Consider the following 19,477-nt stretch of genomic DNA (forward strand, 5'->3'; position numbering starts at 1 on the left):
TCCTGCCCTGCCTGGGTGGCTAGGGCTGGCGCTGCTCTGACCGCCGATGGCACAGACCGCCAGTGGCTTGGCCGGAGCCTCCCTGCCCGGCGCCCCCGGGCTGGACGTAGCCCCCTCCCCCAGCACAGGCGGGCCTTCAGTGCAGCCACAGGGTCTCGGCTGCCTGGCTCACAGAGAGTCAGGGCTGCACTTCAGGCCTAGGGAGAAGCAGGCTGGGCCACACCCCCAGAGCCGCTGGCACTGCAGGGGCCGAGCCCGGCCAGGGTGGGAACAACCACATGTCTGTCAGGGGGCGATGAGTGAACAGAACGCGGTTTACACGGGCCCCAGGGATGGCATTTGAGCAGGAAGGGAGTTCGGACGCAAGCCATGCCTGACAGAAAGGAGCCAGTCCCCAGAGAACAAGCACTGGGTGATCCCACTGGCCAGGGGTCCCTGGCGCCGCCAGTCACAGGGGCCTAGGGTGGGGCTTTTCGGGAGGCCAGGACCGGTGAGGGGACCCGGTATTTGCTGGGTGCCGGGTTCGTTTGGGAAGATGGGAAAGGTCTGAAGCTGGATGCTGTGATGGATACACATCGTAAATGTACTTAATGACACCAAAATGTGCAATTAAAAATGGCAAAATGGTAGGTTTCATGTTAGGTCAGTTCAGTTCAGTCACTTAGTCGTGTCCAACTCTGCTACCCCATGAACCTCAGCGTGTCAGGCCTCCCTGTCCATCACCAACTCCCGGAGTCCACCCAAACCCATGTCCATTGAGTCGGTGATGCCATCCAGCCATCTCATCCTCTGTCGTCCCCTTCTCCTCCTGCCCTCAATCTTTCCCGGCATCAGGGTCTTTTCAAATGAGTCAGCTCTTCGCATCACGTGGCCAAAGTACTGGAGTTTCAGCTTCAACATCAGTCCTTCCAATGAACACCCAGGACTGATCTCCTTTAGGATGGACTGGTTGGATCCCCTTGCAGTCCAAGGGACTCTCAAGAGTCTTCTCCAACACCACAGTTCAAAAGCATCAATTCTTCGGTGCTCAGCTTTCTTTACAGTCCAGCTCTCACATCCATACATGACCACTGGAAAAACCATAGCCTTGACTAGATGGACCTTTGTTGACAAAGTAATGTCTTTGCTTTTGAATATGTGTCTAGGTTGGTCATAACTTTCTTTCCAAGCAGAAAGCATCTTTTAATTTCATGGCTGCAATCACCATCTGCAGTGATTTTGGAACCCAAAAAAATAAAGTCTGACACTGTTTCCACTGTTTCCCCATCTATTTCCCATGAAGTGATGGGACCGGATGCCATGATCTTCGTTTTCTGAATGTTGAGCTTTAAGCCAACTTTTTCACTATCCTCTTTCACTTTCATCAAAAGGCTCTTTAGTTCCTCTTCACTTTCTGCCATAAGGGTGGTGTCATCTGCATATCTGAGGTTATAAATATTTCTCCTAGCAACCTTGATTCCAGCTTGTGCTTCCTCCAGCCCAGGGTTTCTCATGATGTACTCTGCATAGAAGTTAAATAAGCAGGGTGACAACATACAGCCTTGACATACTTCTTTTCCTGTTTGGAACCAGTGTGTTATTCCGTGTCCAGTTCTAATTGTTGCTTCCTGACCTGCATACAGATTTCTCAGGAGGCAGGTCAGGTGGTCTGGTATTCCCATCTCTTTCAGAATTTTCCACAGTTTATTGTGATCCACACAGTCAAAGGCTTAGGCATAGTCAATAAAGCAGAAATAGATGTGTTTCTGGAACTCTCTTGCTTTTTCGATGATCCAGCGGATGTTGGCAATTTGATCTCTGGTTCATGTTAGATATGTTTTACCAAAATTTAAAAAAAAAAATGTAGGGTGACTCAGACACTGCGGGCGCCTCCCCGCCTCTGCCTGAGGGCGTCACTGCCAGCAGCCAGGCGAGCTCTTAGTGCTTCTTCCTGTGCTCACCACAGAACCTTCCAGTGATGCATAAACAGGGTCCGGACCAGCCCCAGGGTGTCAGCAAACAAGCCCCGGATACAGAAACCCTTCTGGAGACCTGGCTTGCTTCCCTCAGCTGCTACTCTGAGGGGTTCAGTTCAGTTCAGTTCATTTTAGTCACGACCCCATGGACTGCAGCACGCCAGGCCTCCCTGTCCATCACCAACTCCTGGAGTCCACCCAAACCCATGTCCATTGAGTCAGTGATGCCATCCAACCATCTCATCCTCTGTCGTCCCCTTCTCCTCCTGCCTTCAATCTTTCCCAGCATCAGGGTCTTTTCCAGTGAGTCAGTTCTTTGCATCAGGTGGCCAAAGTATTGGAGTTTCAGCTTTAGCATCAGGCTTTCCAATGAATATTCAGGACAGATTTCCTTTAGGATAGACTGGTTTGATGCCCTTGCAGTCCAAGGGGCTCTCAAGAGTTTTCTCCAATTCTTCAGTGCTCAGCTTTCTTTATAGTCCAACTCTCACATCCGTACATGACTAGTGGAGAAACCATAGGTTTCACTAGATGGACCTTTGTCGGCAAAGTAATGTCTTTGCTTTTTAATAAGGTGTCTAGCTTGGTCATAACTTTTCTTCCAATGAGCAAGCGTCTTTTAATTTCATGGCTGCAGTCACCATCTGCAGTGATTTTGGAGCCCAAGAAAATAAAGTCTCTCACTGTTTCCACTGTTTCCCCATCTATTTTCCATGAAGTGGCGGGGCCACACACAGTGAGACTACTTGTGTAGAGTGTGCAGGTCTGTGAATTCTCACACGCACATGGCTGCCACCACCATAGGGACGCATCGCCCCCAAACCTCCCTCCCAGTTCACACCACCGCCTCCCTCCCCCAGCCCTGACCCCGGCCAAGCCCTGCTCTCATCACCCTCCCCGTAAGACTGTCATGTGTGTGTGAGATCACACAGTATGAAGGCTTTTTGGAACGTCTTCTTTCACTGAGCCCAGTGCCTTGGAGACGCCTCTGAGTTGTCAAGTGTATCAAAGTCGCTCCTTCTTACTGCCGTGCAATATGGCTTCACATGGACACGCTATAGTCTGTTTATCACCTCACTCATTTGCGACCTTTACAGAGTTAGTGATTATGAATTGAGCTGCTATAAACATTCATGGCCAAGTTTTGTGTGATTATAAGTTTTAAGATTTAAATTACTTGCATCAAAAGAGCAGAGATGAATACATTAATTATAAAAATCACTTCCAAAAACATGTAATTTTTCTTTTCTCATTCAAAGCAGGAAGTAGGATCGCTGAGTCATATGGTAAGTGCATGGCTAACTGTATAAGAGACTCAAATTGTGCTACAGAGTGACGATACCATTTTGCATTCCCACCAGCAATGCATGTGAGGTCCAGTTGCCAACATCCCAGCCAACACCTAGTATTGTCGGTATTCTTTACTTCAGCCATTCTAATAAGGGGGTAGTGGTGTCTCTGGGTGGCTTTGATTTACATCTCACTAATGGCTAATGATCTTGGGCATCTCTTCATGTGCTTGCTTGCCTGCTGCTCATCCTTTGCAATGAAGTGTTTAATTGCTCATTTTGTCCAATTTTTAAACCTGGTTGTTTGGGTTTTTTACCATTGATTTTTTAGAGTTCTTTACATATTGTGGTTTCAAGTCTCACATCATATATGTGATTGCAAATAATTTCTCAGTCTGTAGCTTCTTTTCATTCTCTTAAAAGTGACCTTTGCAAAAGTTGTCAATATTGATCAGGTCCAATTTATCAGTTTTGTTTCTTTTATGGATCATGCTTTCAGTGACAGATCTGTAAACTTATTGACTACCCTCATGTCCTGGAGGTTTTCTTCTCCTATGTACTCGTCATAAAAATCACCAAAACAGACACTCTGTTTCTTTTAGCATTAGAAGCTGGTGTGTGTGGTTCGGGCGTGAAACATTGTTATTGTCCACATAACACTTCATTAACTACATCACAGCATAAACAAGTTTAACAATATCAGATCTGCATGATACTACTGAACATTTATTTAAAACCTTTTCATAAAGTTTAAGAAACTTTCTTAGTTTAATCACCGAATGGGCCAATGGAAGTACACAATGTTTCTGTGATGAAAATTCCAACACATCCTGCAGAAAAGTGGTGTATAAACACCAAAGTAAGCATGCATTCATTAGCTCAACCATGCCCAACTCTCTGCAACAGCATGGACTAAAGCCCACTAGGCTCCTCTGTCCATGGAATTCTCCAGGCAAGAATACTGGAGTGGACTGCCATTTCTTACCCTGAAATAAGCGTTAGTAGTGCAAAATTCTGAGCTGTGTTCATCATTTTGGGCCATTAAGGTGCTATTCAACAAATAACTTCACTTGCCAGATACATTGGATATTTAGACACAAAGATATTTTTCTGTCTAAACACCAAAGATATTTTTCTTGAAGTGAGTAAGTTAAGGAAGATGCCCTGGAGGAGGGCATGCAACCCACTCCAGTGCTCTTGCCTGGAGAATCTCATGGACAGAGGGGCCTGGCGGGCTACAGTCCATGGGGTCACAAAGAGTCGGACAAGGCTGAAGTGACTCAGCGCATATGTACAAGTAACTTAAACAGTTTCCTAGATCATCTGTTTCCTTTCTTAGTTCTTGGCTCCACATTTTCCTTCACTGGAGAAGAATGTGTGGGGCTGGCCAGCGGTGACGGAGTCTGATTGGCCCTGGGTGGCAGACAACAGAACCCAGGGAGAAGCAGATTATGTGCCTCCTGGCGGCACCCACAGAGAGGATGTGTTAGCGCCAGGAGGGCGGGGTGTCTCAGCAGTTCCTGCAACGCTGCAGCTCGCCCCCGGGCCACCGGCTTCAACTCAAAAGTCCACTGCATCGGCCTCCACCCACGCCATCATGCCCACGCACTTGAGTGCTGAGTTGCTCAGTCACGTCCAGCTCTTTGCGACCCCATGGACTGTATGTAGCCCGTCAGGCTCCTCTGTCCATGGGATTCTCCATGCAAGGATACTGGAGTGGGTTGCCATTTCCTTCTCCAGGGGAACTTCCCGACCCAGGGATCAAACGTGAGTCCCTTACATCTTCTGCACTGGCAGGCAGGTTCTTTACTATGAGCACCACCTGGAATAACACAAATCCCTGGGTTTCCTGCACAGGGAACCCGAACCCGAACACCGTGAAGTTCCCGGCCCCATGCGGGGAGGGAGACTCAGCACGTGACCCCCAGGCCTGGCTCCATCCTCCGAGGGAGGCTGTGACTGAGCTGCACAGGAAACAGGTCACTTGCTGAGCCTGCCCAAGGGAAGCTGAGAACTGCAGCCTGCAGGACGCGTGGCCAGGGCATTGGGGAGGTGGGGTCTGGGCACAGTGGGGAGAGGCAGGGGAAGCAGGGAGCCTGGGCCCCCGCAGGACCCGCAGAAGGAAGGACTTAGAACCTGAGGGGCGAGCAGGGCGCAGGGTCACAGAAGGAGGACTGGAGGGCCCGTGGACACCTCGTTCAAAAGACAGAGAGGGACTGGACCACTCAAAGCCAAGACAAGTTCTCAGAAAGTGGAGAACGCCTGGACGTGCTGTGTGGTGTAAGCTCTTAGCTGCTCCTCCCGCTCCCCAGGCTGCAGAGAAGGGGTCCAGCTTGTGAGCAGACGCAGTGGGTGGCTGTGGCGGGGGGAGAGGGGGGTGGACAGGAGGCACAGGGAATCCTCTCTTTGCAAATGAATCTGGGCGGGAAAGGGTGGGAAAGGGAGGGGCCCTGGCAGGGCTGCCCCAGTCTCGGCTTTGCTGTCAACGTGGGGCTGAGACAAACGCAGGGACTATTTTAAAGAAAAACCTATAAGGGTTGTGAACGGACCGGAAGGGGGAAATAGAGCAGAGAGAGAGGCCAGGATGACTGCAGGGCTTCTGACCTGGTGGATGGGGTGGGAGGATGATCTGCAGAGAGTCAGACACTGACGGAGATGCGTGTGGGAACATGCCCCTGTAACTAGTGCCAGTGACCCCAATGCCAATCCAGACAGGAGTGCGAATCCCAGCAGCGACACTGCGCCCATTAAACGCGCTGAACTCCCGAGAAGCATGCTCTAGGCTTGGTGACAACAGCATCTTGTGAGCAAGAAGCGTCCTTCTGAACCGCGCCCCGAGCTGGGGATGGAGGGGGCGTTCGCGAGGCTACGGCTCACTGTCCCGGTGGCTTTCAGGAGGTCCCCGTGAAGATCTCCTCTGACCTTCCAGACGTCTCCCCCTGTCTCTCAGGATGGACACCACGCGGCCAGAACCACCCACTATGGCTCCCTGCCCCAGAAGGCGCAGCACGGCCGGCCCCAAGACGAAAACCCCGTAGTGCACTTCTTCAAGAACATCGTGAGTGTCGGCGTGGGGCTGGGGAGTGGAGGGGTGCAGGGCGGGGGTGGGGGAGGGACGGGTGAGGGGTGCCCGGCCATGCCCCTGCCCAGGAGAGCCTGTGTGTCCCCAGGTGACACAGCTCTAATCCAGGGGGGAGAGATCTGAGTATATCCCCGGGGGACTCTAAGCTCTGATCCACAAGGGGTCTGAGCACATCCCCAGGTGACAGCTCTAATCTATGGGAGGGGGGTCTGAGAATATCCCCATGGGACACAGCTATAACCCTCGGGAGGGTGGTCAACTGGCTCACCAGTTGTAACAAACGGACCACACAGAAGCCAGGGGGTGGGCTGTGCAGAGGACAGAAGGTAATGACAATGCTCTGCAATTACTGTGCAATTTTTCTAGAAACCTAGAACTGGCTCTAAAAAAAAATAAAGTCTTAAAAACAAAGCAAAATCTATTTATAGACCTCCTTTTTCATGACAATGAGGGCTTTAGGGACCACACACCTGAGGGCTTTCCTTTCGAGGCTCCTAGTATCTGGGGCCCGTGACTGCCGACCCCAGGGAGGGTCTCTGTGACGCTCGCCCTCTCCATCAGCGTGTGACAGGGACTGTCCCTGGAGCGCCAGCCACAAGGGCTCGCCTCGCTGAGTGCAGGGCCCTGGGCCTGTTCACATCCTCCCAAACACTTTCCGAGTGTTCTGGACAATCCGGGTGCCACTGGGTGCTTTCAGATCCGCAAATCCTATGTTTCTCCCTCACCTGGGACAGAACAGGGTTGCTAGGCAGAGACCGATGGGTGGCTTCTTACACCATTGGTGCCAGACCCTCCCAGCAAGCAGCTCCCTCTAGCTGGGAACTGGAAAAGAGCCGGGTGAACACAGGGGTGACAGGTGGCCACAGGAGGCCCTCTCGAGGCGGTCAGGGCGGCGGTGAAGGAGGGACCACGCCCCAGCTCCGCGTTCTCCTGTGTCTTTGCAGGTGACACCTCGCACACCTCCTCCATCGCAAGGAAAGGTAAGCGCTCTGCAGGCACCGAGCCGCCATCGCTTCACCCGCCCGGAGCCCCTAAATGGGCCAGACGGCGGGCTGGACTCTGTGTTCCCTCATTTCCCCCCAAAATGTTTTGCCACGTGGAGCCCACGCAGAACTAGAATGGGCTGAGAAACGCTTGCCCCAGGCAGATAGCACTCCCGTCCCCGCCCTGCCTGGATCGGAAGTCCTCCGGGGCGGCTCCGGGCGGCCGGGGCCACGCGCAGGGATGCGCTGTCTGACAAAACCGGTTTCCTGCCTCAGCTCAGCGCTGTTCTGACCGTGTCTCCTGTTGTGTGAAGGGGCGCCGGGCCTGCACTGACCCCTGTGTCACTTTCTCTTTCTCTTCCTCACGCAGGGGCGAGGACTGTCCCTCAGCAGATTTAGCTGGGTAGGTGCCGCGCGCCCCGCCCTCCCCTCCCCTCGGCTCCCCTCCCCTCCCCCGTCCTCTGCCTCGCGGAGGCTCCCGCATCCACGTTCCTTCCATCCTCCCGCTTTTGCCCCAGCTGCTTCCCCCCACAGCAGGCCCTTCCTTCTAGCTCCGCCAGCGCGCCTGTTCCCTCGCCCCGGGGCCCACGCACCGAGGGGCTCCTAGGAGACTCTGCTGGACTCTCCCCAGGAAAGGAGGACCCCCGTCTTTGAGAAAGTTCCTGACTTCCTTCCAAAACGGTGGATGAGAAAGTCCAGTCTCTGCAGGCTGCCTGCGCACCTGTCCAAGTAGCTAACCCCACCCTGCCAGGTGTTGACATTCTGTTGAGAAACAATGATTCTGCTGACAAGACAAAAGGCTGCTGAGTTCAGTTGCTCAGTTTATAACAACCTAAGTGATCCAAAAGATTTTGGTTTGGGTTGTGATTTAGTAATAACTAAAGCTTAGATACCAAGCCATCCAGAAAAACCTTTTTAGGAATTTCTGAGAACAAAGTGTCCATGAAAATTTTAAAGGGCTCACTTGTTCAGCTTCTAGTAAAATTTGGTGTCTACACCAACTTCTAATGCTGATCTGTATTTTAACCAAATTACCTTCTAGTAAAGGCTTCCCTGGTGGCTCAGTGGTAAAGAACCTGCCTCCCAGTGCAGGTTCTCTACCACTCAGGTGGGATCCCTGGGTCTCAGGAAGATCCCCTGGGGGAGGGCGTGGCAACCCCCTCCAGTATTCTTGCTTGGAGAACCCCATGGACAGAGGCGCCTGGTGGGCTCCCATCCATGGGGTCTCAGAGAGCTGGACACGACTAAGCAACCCAACAGCAGTATTTACCAGTAAATATTAGATACAGTCTTTACTTGATCAGATTTCCAGAATAAAAAGAGACCCACTAACCTCTAGGCCGGGAACTGTGTCTGTCTTGGAGACAGAAACACATTCTCCAGTGTCCTTGGAGACACAAGATGTCTCTCCCACAGAGCCTGCATCTCACTGATGCACGGTTAGTAGGCAACGCAGAAATAAATGCATGAATTTAGAGAGAAAGAAAGAAGAAAGGGAAGAGGGAAGAAGAAGGAAGGAAGGAAGGGGAAGGGGGGAGGAGGGCGGGGAAGGGGGAGGAGGGAGGGGAAGGGGAGGAGGGTGGGGAAGGGGGAGGAGGGAGGGGAAGGGGGGAGGAGGGAGGGGAAGGGGGAGGAGGGACTGCAGGACTGGAGAAGTACCACACAATTCGGTAAAGCAATTACCCGTCAATAGAAAGTAAATACATTTTTGAAAAGAAGGAGGGAGGGAGGGAGGCGTCCGCCCTCAGAGAAAAGGCAGAGGGAGCTTCCGGGAGCCGCTCCAACACAGGATGACTGCAGTGTGAACTGAGAGGTTGCTGGGACATTCATACAGATACACGTGAGCCTATTTCCGATCTGATGAATTTGCAAAGAGTGCCGATGACGTAGAGAACTGACACGGGCCAGCAGCCACAGACAATTAATGAGAGGCTTCTTGTGCCAGCAGGAGAAAAAGGTGACACTGAGGAATGAAATCCATTTCTGACCCAGAAATCTTCCTTCAGTAACTACTCGACCTGCCTCTTAGCTTTCTAGGCGTGGTGGACCAGGGCAGAGCCGCTGATGACTGGGAGTGATGGGGGGAGGAGACTCTCTTTCTTCCCCGTCGTTTAAGCCCCCTCCAACCCGGCAGCTAATAGAATGGCTTTGCATGCCTCTCCATGTCTCCGTTTTTGTTCCCACTAACCTGTTACTTTTCTCTTTTTTCCAAAGCAAAATTCTGCTCTGTGTTCCGTGAGTCGGTCTGTTGGTTTCCGAGAACCGCATGACTGTCTTCGTTTGGAGATCCTGAAAATTTCACGAGTTTTCTAACTATGTTGTATGTTTTTCTGGCAAATTCTAGGTTGTCCAAAGATAAAAGTGACCAAAAATTTGAAAGGAGAAAAATTAAGCAGATTATCAATCTGAAAACCAATCCTTGAATTTTATTCTCAGAAGCACTTTATTCTGGAGAAAATCAACAGAGTTAGAGCATGACAGGCTCGCGTGGGACAGCGCAGCTTTTTCCCATGCTGGTCTATCCTTCGGCACAGCTCTCTTTAACTGTCCTTGGCCCTGAGACCGTGACCAAGGGGGTGTGTCCCTGGAAACTGTGGGTGCGAGGGAAGCAGTGGGTGCCCCTCGTGTGTAGTGCCCAAGATTCACGCACTCAACACCCCTTGAGACCAGATTTTCATGTGAAAGTGGTTGCCTCATTCTGAGTGGCCAGCATTTTTCCCAGCATCTGTTTCTGGCTGAAAGCAAAGGAACCCGCAGAAGTAGTGCTGGGGCGGGGCGGGGGGAGAGTGGGGGCCTAGACAGGTGGCCCTGGTCCAGCTTCAGTCCAAACACGAGAGAGCTGGCCTGCCAGATCCTTGAAGCTCCTGGAGCCCACCTCCAGCACCTCTGAACCAGAGGGATGGACTCTACGCTTCCCGAGCTCCCTCCAGCCCCACAACAGCCTCCTGAAACTGAAAAGGACCACAGGCTGAGGCCAAGGGCTCTAGAGCTCGATCAGAGACGGTTTTACTTCATTTGTAGAATTCTTAGGAGAGGCCCAGGCAGAGATAGTCCCACTTCTTGTTGGCAAAATGTAAAGTGAAATCCCAGAGCCTGTCCATTGCATGAGATCTGAGCGAGGGACATGCACCCCAAGGCGCTAACGTCTGAGCCCCAGAGTCCCACTTCCTTCCCGCGCTCACAGTGCAGGGTCCCTTTGAAACTAGAGCTTATACGAGTGCAAACTGGCCCCAGAGACACACGCCTTTACATTGCAGTAACTGTGTGTCGTTGCTACCTGCAGGAGGCTAGCTTTCTCCATCTTCCCCGAAGTGAGAGGGGTCCTCCCCAGAGAAGTTGGAGGCGGAGGTGGGGGCTGCCTGAGGAGCCCCCTCAGCAAGCTTGAGAGTTCAGAGCCACAGGCTCCAGTCTCAGAGCAGGTCGTCCATCATCTCATCTCCATGTTACAGAAGAGGAAACTGAAGCTCAGAGAGCTTCCGACAGTTGCCCAAAGTCACACAGCCAGGGAGTGGGGTTGCTGAGACCCACCCCAGTTGCCAGCCCTGGGACGGTGCCCAGGTGCACAGCTGGGGAACATGGCTTCCAGCCCACCCCCCTCCCTCTGTGGTCACCAGCCCGCAGCCCAGAGCCCCTGGAAGAATCCTGGTCCAACCACACTCAGGGCACCCACGGCGCAGCCAGGGGAGCTGGTTCTGGCCTGCAAGAGGCCTCTCCAAGCTGGAGAGTTGGGAATTGTGTCTTTGCCCTTTAAAAATGGATGAGCTCCCAATTCCCCAAGTGTGAAGGCTGCTGAGCCCCGGGGGAGCTGGCATGAAGGGTCTGTGCCAAGGGCCAGAACAACCCTGGGGCCGGGCGTTGTCTCTTGGAATCCTGTCAGGGGCGTGGCCTCGCCCACCCTTCTCCAGCACAGTCCCAGCGCCCCTTCCCCCAGTGCGTGCAGATGAAGACTCTGGAGAGTGTGTGTGACTCTGGCTGATCCACCCTGGGACCCGCTCGGCCAGGAGAAGGGCAGACACTGCCACAGGGAACGTCCCACCCCCCGCCGGAGGCACCGGGCGCCCAGTGTGTCGCCGAGCGGCCGCTGAGGCCAGATGGATGTGGACCGGGCAGGGCCACGGGCCATGGGCACAGACCGCGAGCCTCAGCCTCTCTTGCAGGGGGCTGAGGGCCAGAAGCCAGGATTCGGCTACGGAGGCAGAGCATCTGACTACAAATCGGCTCACAAGGGACTCAAGGGGCATGACGCCCAGGGCACGCTTTCCAGAATCTTCAAGCTGGTAATGTACCTTCTCCACATGGGAGGCGCTGGGAGGGGTCTGGGGATGAGTCTGGGACGGCCTGGGGATGCCAGTCTCCAGCCCCTCCACCTGCTGCTTCTCAGGAGTTGCTCCTGCGCATCCCAGCCCTGCCAGGCGGCCGTTTCTGCAGAGCTCACCTGAGCAGGTGCTCTACCAGGTGCTAGGCCAGGGTTCCTCACGAGCTTGAGGACAAAAGGGGTCGTGCTGGACCCCGAGAGGCTCAGGGGCCTGGAGGGCACCAACCCATCTGGAAGGTCAGGTGGCTCCCTGGCCGGAGCAGCAGCACTTTGGGCCCTGAGGGTGATGAGAGGGAAGATGGTTGGATGGCGACAGACCCTGGGAGCCTCAGGCATCTGTCCTGCTGATTCACATTGGAGCTACACGTCCAGGTCCCCCGGCCTCCCTGAGGCTTCGTCTCTCCTCTGTGAGATGGGGGGATGTGTGGGGAGCTGCTCTGACAGGAGGGGTACCATGCTGTCTGCCCGGCTCCCTGCCCAGACCCCCTCAAAACCGCCGGATCACCAGTGACACGTCAGCCCTGCTCAGAAACCTGAGATCTCAGGAGGGGCTCTGATGGGGGCCAAGGCACAGCGCCCCCAGGCCTGAGCAGACGGAGGACGGAAGGGAAGGCTCTGGACTCGGGAGGGGCAGACCCCAGGCAGTAACCCCTCACCCCAGGCCCCTCAAACTCCTTCCTCCCACAGCTACAAGCAGGCAGAGCTGTCCTGGGGTGAGAGGAGTGGTGTCCCAGGTCCAGCGGCCAAGCTCACCTGTGAGGAGATGGAACACCCTGGAGACAAAGGCCCTGGAGCCAGGACGCCCAAGGGCTGGTCCAGGCTCTAGTCTCCTCAGACAGAGTAGATACAGCTGCCCCAATGGGCAGGGCCCAGATGCCCAGACAGTCCTCGAGAAGGTGGAAAGGGGCAGCAGGCTTAGAGCTGGAGGGGCTCGGGAGCTGAGATGAGCCTGTGGAGCCACAGCAAGCCTCTCGAGCAGTTGGGGCCATTTCCACAAAGATTCGAGGCTCCAGGGGGCCTTTCATCCCTGATAATGGAACCACATCTGCACGGCGGCCTGGCAGGAAGGAACAAACGTCACAAGTCCCAATCCCACTGGTTTTCTCATTAGAGCATCAGCCCAGCCGCTAGTTTCATTGACTCTTGACCCAAATGAGGCCATGACTTCCCTGCTGATGTCAGCTACACCTGCAGTCCTGACGCTTACAAGGGTCCGGTCAACTCCCCTTCCAGCTGGAAGACGTGTCATGAGGAAGACAGACACCAGCAAGGAAAGACACAGTCCGTGTGCTAGAGCAGGAGCGGCCGCGTGAGGACGTGGCACTCACGGTGCCCTCAGGGCCGCAGGACCGCCCTGCACCCTCGGGCATCGCGGTGCCGGTGTAGCTGCCGAGCTCTCACCCCACGCGGCAGCTTCTTCCACCCATGCCAGCGGCCCCCCGGGGGAGACCTGTGTTTCCATGGACTCCTGTCCCAGGTATCCGTGGTCTCTGATGAGACCAGGAGTGCCTCCCAAGGCTCACCCGCTGGCTTACTGCAGGTCACAGCGTGATTTCACCTGAGAAGGTCCTGTGGTCTGTGGCGAGGCTATGTCACCAGGAGACCAACAGCCCCACGCACCCCGTCCACGGGCTCAGGCCCCACCAGCAAAGCGTGATGGCTCCTCAACCCCAATCACCTCTGACCTGCAGAAGAGTGCTTCCTGCTGAGCTCGTTGAAACGTCGCGATTTTACAATTTACGGTGAAATGGTTTGGTCGGGAACACAGAGACTCGTAGGTTGGTCACCTAACTAATTCTGCATCAAGTCCCGTGTGTGTGTGGCACGTCCAGTGGTCGGGGTACACAGATGGCCGCGACAGATACAGCGACCTAGGCTCTGAAAGGTGCCGGACTCTGAAGGTGACAAGAAGCAGGACTCAGCTTTGAGGGGACTCAGTCTCTTCAGGAAGACATTTAAATACATGAAGTGAGTGGTGAGTGACCCACTGCTAAGTTGGCTGGTGTCAGACTCAATGTGGGCAGGACTCAGTCTTCAAAATATTGATCCTGAGGCAAATCTGATAAGGAGATAAATACTATCCCAAATGTCCAAGAAACAGAGAGCCTTACGATATACGTGTGTTGATTCTGAAATGAGACGGCGATGACGCATGTCCTGGCGGGGCTCTGGGTCTAAACCCGGAGCTGCGGTGTTTCCATCAGGTCACCTGCAGTGTCCAGACCATTTCTGATTCCCCAAGACTTCTGGACCAGAGCGACCAAGGGCAAAACCCAGATGTCTGCAGTTGGGACGATGTCCATCCTCATCAGAGTTTCTAACACCAGCTCACCTCTGCTGGCCGACTTTGGGGAAATGACTCAACCTCTCTGAGGAGCTTCAGCTCCTTCAACTAGCAAACAGGGATGCTAAGAACATCCACCCCCTCTAGGCTGGCTTGCTTGTTCACAAGATGAAACAGATGTCAGAGATTTAGATCACAGTAGATAATAAATTGTAGGCACAGTAATCGAAAAGAAAAGCCATAAATCTGCCATCTCTTATTCAAAAGTTGCCCTCAGGGTGTTCAGTGGTGTCTCAGGTAAGGTGTTTGGCAAATAGGGGAGGAGGGGGACTAAGCCCGTCTCAGCGCGCATGTGCTTGATCAGATGGGGCAGCGGTCTGCTCTTGTGCACGACTAACTCACACTTTCCAGGAGGCCCTAAGGTTAATCTCTCTGAAATTCAGGACAAGGAGGGGCCAGTGCTGCCTTGCTCAGGGCTACTCCAGGAGCAGCTCTGAGGACCAAGTACCCAAAGCCCAGCTAGACTCACCTGGGACAAGACCCAGGTCCCTGCTGAAGGGCTTGGCCCCGAGGCTGGGGAACAAAGCCCCTTTCCTGCAAGGGGAGTTATCTCTGAATGATGCCTGAGACCTCCAGAGGCTAGAATTCCACAGACTTCCCCACACATGAAAATAAAATGCGTCCAGTGAATCAGCAATGGAGGAATGTTTTGGGGGAAAGCAAAATTGCAAGAAATCAGAGCCATCATCTTTCTGTTGACCGAGTTAGCTATAAGACCTGGGGCCTTGTGCTTCCATTGCCTAATCTCAGGGTCACGTGGGGGACACAGGACGTGGAGGAGGCCCGTCTGTCATCAGATCAATAGCGTATTTCATGTTCATCTTTCTTTCCGGGGGCTCACAGTCTCAAGGGGACCTTTGAGAGATCAAGTTTTCATTCATAACCTACGAGAAAAGGGAAATCCAAAAAGAGACTAAAATTTGAATAAGAATTCAAATGCAAAAAAAAAAAGCACCTTCCTCCAGGTTCATCCAAGTGGCACCTGGGGTGACAGTTGCCTTCTCGAGCCAGTGCCTGCACAAGCTCCCTTGTCTCCGTCATCCCCACTCGCTCTCTCCACTTCCACCACTGCCAGCTCTTCTGCAAACTGTATTTGTCCAGAAAACATGGCAACTCTTGTTTTTTTAAGACCCTGAGGTCAGAGTCTGTGGACAGCTCATCTGGGAGGCTGGTTTCCTTGGTGACGCAGGAGAGGGCTCGAAGGTGGGGTGGAGGCCGCTCCCCGGTGAACCGAGTGGGGCTGTGCTCTCAGCATCCCAGCCTCACGCAGATGAGCCCATCCCGGGCATCGTTCACGGACCACTTCCCACAGTCCCTGGGAATCACTAGTCTAAATGTCAGGGGAGTGTGTAATTTTCTCGGTTCTGTCTCCTCACAACAAAGATTTGAAGCAACGGACATTAAAGCCTTCAGCGCATCATAGCTCTCAGAGAGTGTTACAGTGCCGTATTACAGTTCAGTTTTATTTAGAAAGTAAAGGAAAATACATCCTCGCAAGAGGAGAGAGAGACCGCTGGCCCTGTGGCTCCTCTTTCTATATGTCTTTCCCTCCCCCCAAGCCTGCCCTGTGTAAACTGGGACAGCCAGGGATGCTGTTTGTTTCGCCTGAGGTCCTCACTCCAGTCCTCAGACCTTCCTTTTGTTCCATTTTTACAGGCTTTTCCCTTCCTTGTCTTTCAGCCACCGCCATCTGGACTCCTTTTTCCTATTCTAACTACCTAACATTCCCCCCTCAAAAGATGGGAGGCCAAATTCTTTGGGAATAGGGGCGTCGAGGTCTTTCTGGCTACTTCCTGCTGAGCTGGGATGGTGAGGGGAATTGGGCCTCCCATCTCTTGAGGGGGTAATGTTAGGAGAAAACAAGCCCTCCTTTGAGACATTTAATGTATCAGTTGAGTTTTTCACCCCCAGAAACGCATGGTTCTCAGACGCAGCGCCCATGCGCCCCGTCCTGTCTGCCCAGTGGTACTTGCATGTGCAATGAGATAAAGGATGCTGTGAGACACGGGGTTAGAGACCAGCCCCACGCAGCTTCACTCCTAGAGACAGACCCCGAGGGGCGAGGCCCTGCCCCTGGTGACCACAGGGCCCTGGCTCTCCCAACTAACTCTCTGTTTCTTTTTCTCAGGGAGGACGAGACAGCCGTTCCGGGTCCCCGATGGCAAGACGCTGAAGCCCAGCTCCCCTCCCAGAACCCCGTCCCCAGCTTCTTAATACAACCGCCTCGACGCTAATCATTGTCTAAATTCCCTAGTGCAGCCAGCGCCCCCCCAACCCTGCCCATACCCACGTCCTGCGGGCTCCTGGCCAGTGGCTCAATGGAGAAGACGGTGCAGCTGTCAGCTCACGCTTGGAAATCAGCGAGGTCCCCGAGGGTCCAGGGTGGGCGACCCTCCACGCCCACCCTCTGCCCTGGGACGGCTGTGGGAGCGGCCCTGGGGACCCTGCCGCCGGGCCCCCACGCAGGATGTGGAGACCGACCTTGGCTCTGAGCTTCCTTTGGTTTCTTTCCCGCCTCCTCTCACCTCTTAAAGCACTTCCTTTCCTAACCGATCACAGTGGAGCGGCTTCGCGGCGGGAGCTTTGGTACGTGGCAGGCGGGCGGGCAGCTGGGAGTGTCCCGTGTGGTGGCCACGGCTCACACCCCGGAGGAGCCGGATTGGCGCGTGCGGAGAAGGGACGGGGGGCGAACTCGGCCGGGCCTCGGGGGTCCCGCGACGGCGCCCCCGACAACCTGCTTCCTACGGAGCCCGGCCGGAGGGCGGAGGCGGCGCAGCTCAGAGCGGTGGCAGGACGTTCCGGGAGCCTCGCGGTGGCCGCGGCCATCGCGAGCGCGAAGGTGACAGGTGGCGTGCTCGGCACGGCGGTGCGCACAGCGAACACTAACCCTTGGGGAGAGATAACCAGCCTACCCGCTTCCTCCCAGAAACCCGCTGACCAGCACACTGGCTTTTCCCGAATCGCTGCCAGACTGGGTGCAGGCCCCAGTGAGGACGGGGAGGGGTCCTCTATCCCACTCTTTTCTAACCCCAGCTGATATCTCCCGTGCTTCCCCCATAACCTACTGATTCCCACCTTTTGATTTCAGCCTCTCTCCCACCAGGCCCCCACGAAGTCCCCACACTGGCGTCACAACCCCTCTTAGGATGAAAATGAGGAATAGTCAATGTAACGCCCAAACGTGGCTCTTTAATCCCCTTCTAATTCTGAATATTTCGCGTGGGTTTACTATAATGTCTATTAATACGTAGCCTCAATGATGAGAGGATAAGGAAAAAAAATTTCAGAAACAAAATCTCCAAACTGCTTGACACACACACTGCGTCTTTGAGCTGGTTGTGACTGAGTGACCTCCATTCGTGGCCACACCCAACAATGAGAGCTGTGACCACAGGTCTCAAGGAAAGTATGCACTGTTCTTGAGTATTGAAATAAAGTAATACACTTTTAATGATATCTGCATGGCTTGTCTTCTGTGACTTATTCTGGTCTGCAGAACGTGAGTGTGTGTGCTAAGTCACTTCAGTCGTGCCCGACTCTTTGCGACCCTATGGACCCACCAGGCTCCTCTGTCCACGGGATTCTCCAGGCAAGAATGCTGGAGTGGGTTGTCATTTCCTTTTTCAGGGGATCTTCCCGACCCAGGGATTGAACCTGTGTCTCTTATGCCTCCTGCATTGGCAGGCAGGTTTTTCCTGTAGCCACTGGGAAGCCCAAGAGGTCTGCATCACCACAAAGCTGCAGGAAAGTTCATTTCCAGGTGGAGCTGTGAATGGGGGGTGTGCTAGACCCCCGGCCACACACACCTCCATCTCTGCGTGCTCACCTGCGGACCGTCGCACCGAGTCCAGAGGTGCCAGGAGGGTCTATCTGATGAAGGAAGCCTCTTCCCACCAGAACAGAACAGCACGGTGATCACGCTTTCTCAGATACCCCGTCGATCCGCCCAGCCGCCTCTGCACCACGTGGTCCAGACCGAGAACCATCTATGGGTTCCTGTCTGCTCCCCCGCCCCGCCACCCGGGCAGAGGACAGTCAAGGGGCCCCAGCACCAACCCCTGGGAGAGCAGGCCAGGTCAGAGGTCAGGAGCAGGTCAGAGGTTAGCGGCGAGGATGTCGGCTCCATCTAGCGGGCTGGCTTTATAAACCAGGTGTGGGCTGTGAGCTGGGTTTGGGGTTTGTGAGGAGAGAAAATGGGCCTGAGAAAAACACTGAGATGGGTGGGGGGAAGCCTCTGAGAACGGGAACGCCAAGCCTTCCAGGAGCCCTCGGTGCTGTGTTGTTGGGGCTGTCGTAATGCCGCAGCAGGCCTGAAGGCCCGAAACAATGCACGTTTCATGTTCTCGGACTCTGGAGCCTGGACGCTCACAGCCAAGGCGCCAGCAGGGAGTTTCTGGGGAGACCCCTCTCCTTGGCCTGCACACACTGCCTGCTCTCCGGGGCACACGACACACCGTGGTGTCTCTCCTTCCTTGTCAGGGCTCCCGTCTCACCCTCGTGGCTGCGTTTAAGCCGTACTTAGCTCCTGGAAGTGCCATCACATCAGGAGTAAACACCCCAGCAAATGGATCTGGGGCACCAGGCAGCCCACAGCAGGGTGTGTTTCTCCTGCAGTGACAAAGGTTTCCTAGACACCCCCAGTTGGCAAGAGTTTAATTGAACGGCAGAGCTGAGGAGGAGGAGGTGCTGCTCCAGGGAGAGGCGGCAGCCAGGCAGGAGGGCTGGGTGCCAGGCGCAAGCCTGCAGTGGGTCAGCCGCATGGACTTCGGGCAACGCTGGAAAGCCATCTCTGGGGAAGAGTCTAGGCGGACTTCTTTGTTCTACTCTTGCAACTGTGCTAAAAGTTTGAAACCGCTTCAAAGAGTTTGCACAGAAAGCATCAAGAGTTCAGATTACTAAACTTGAGAAAGATAATTCAAACTGAGCCTAGAAAAAGTGCGTGGTGAGGAGTATCTTGGGGAAGACGGCCAGCTGCTGTCCATCCTTCTCCAGGATGATGGAGGAGCCGGCTGAGGGCACTCTAAGAAGAGCTATTTTGTGCTAATTTATAAGATTTTTTTTCCCCTGAAGCTGGTTACCAGGGTAACCTACAATTACTTTGTTCTGATGCTAAAATAGTGTCATAGAACCATCTCTTTTGCTTGAGTCAGGATTTAAAAATCAGGGAAATATCTGTATATTGGCAGAAAGGAGAGTGTGGGGCCGTGGGTGTGGGCATAGAAACTACCGTTTCTCCATTTTTCCTTAGAGACTAAAGGGATTTAACACTTTCACAGTACTTGTTTTAGTCGCTTAGTCGTGTCTGACTCTCTGAGACCCCATGGACTGTAGCCCATCAGGCTCCTCTGTCCATAGGATTCCCAGGCAAGACTACTGCAGTGGGTTGCTATTTCCTTCTCGAGGGGATCTTTCTGGCCCAGGAACTGAACTCATCTCTTGTTTTTCAGGCAGATTCTTTACCACTTAGCCATCTGAGCGGCTCCTTTAAAGTTCAGTTCAGTTCAGTCGC

At 54.0% G+C, this 19,477-nt stretch overlaps 1 protein-coding gene across 2 annotated transcripts in view; it reads left to right on the top strand.

The window, feature by feature from the left end:
* MBP (myelin basic protein) overlaps positions 1 to 17,424 on the top strand; it is a 108,700-nt gene extending 91,276 nt beyond the window's left edge. For both annotated transcript variants that reach the window (XM_018039439.1, XM_018039438.1), the window contains 5 exons: positions 6,195 to 6,302; positions 7,271 to 7,306; positions 7,680 to 7,712; positions 11,467 to 11,586; positions 16,097 to 17,424. In XM_018039439.1, coding sequence (XP_017894928.1) covers positions 6,195 to 6,302; positions 7,271 to 7,306; positions 7,680 to 7,712; positions 11,467 to 11,586; positions 16,097 to 16,141 — 342 coding nt within the window. In that variant the 3' untranslated portion in view covers positions 16,142 to 17,424. The remainder of the gene's footprint in view (positions 1 to 6,194; positions 6,303 to 7,270; positions 7,307 to 7,679; positions 7,713 to 11,466; positions 11,587 to 16,096) is intronic.

The sequence above is a fragment of the Capra hircus genome, chromosome 24, assembly GCF_001704415.2.
Source record: "Capra hircus breed San Clemente chromosome 24, ASM170441v1, whole genome shotgun sequence".
NCBI lineage: Eukaryota > Metazoa > Chordata > Mammalia > Artiodactyla > Bovidae > Capra > Capra hircus.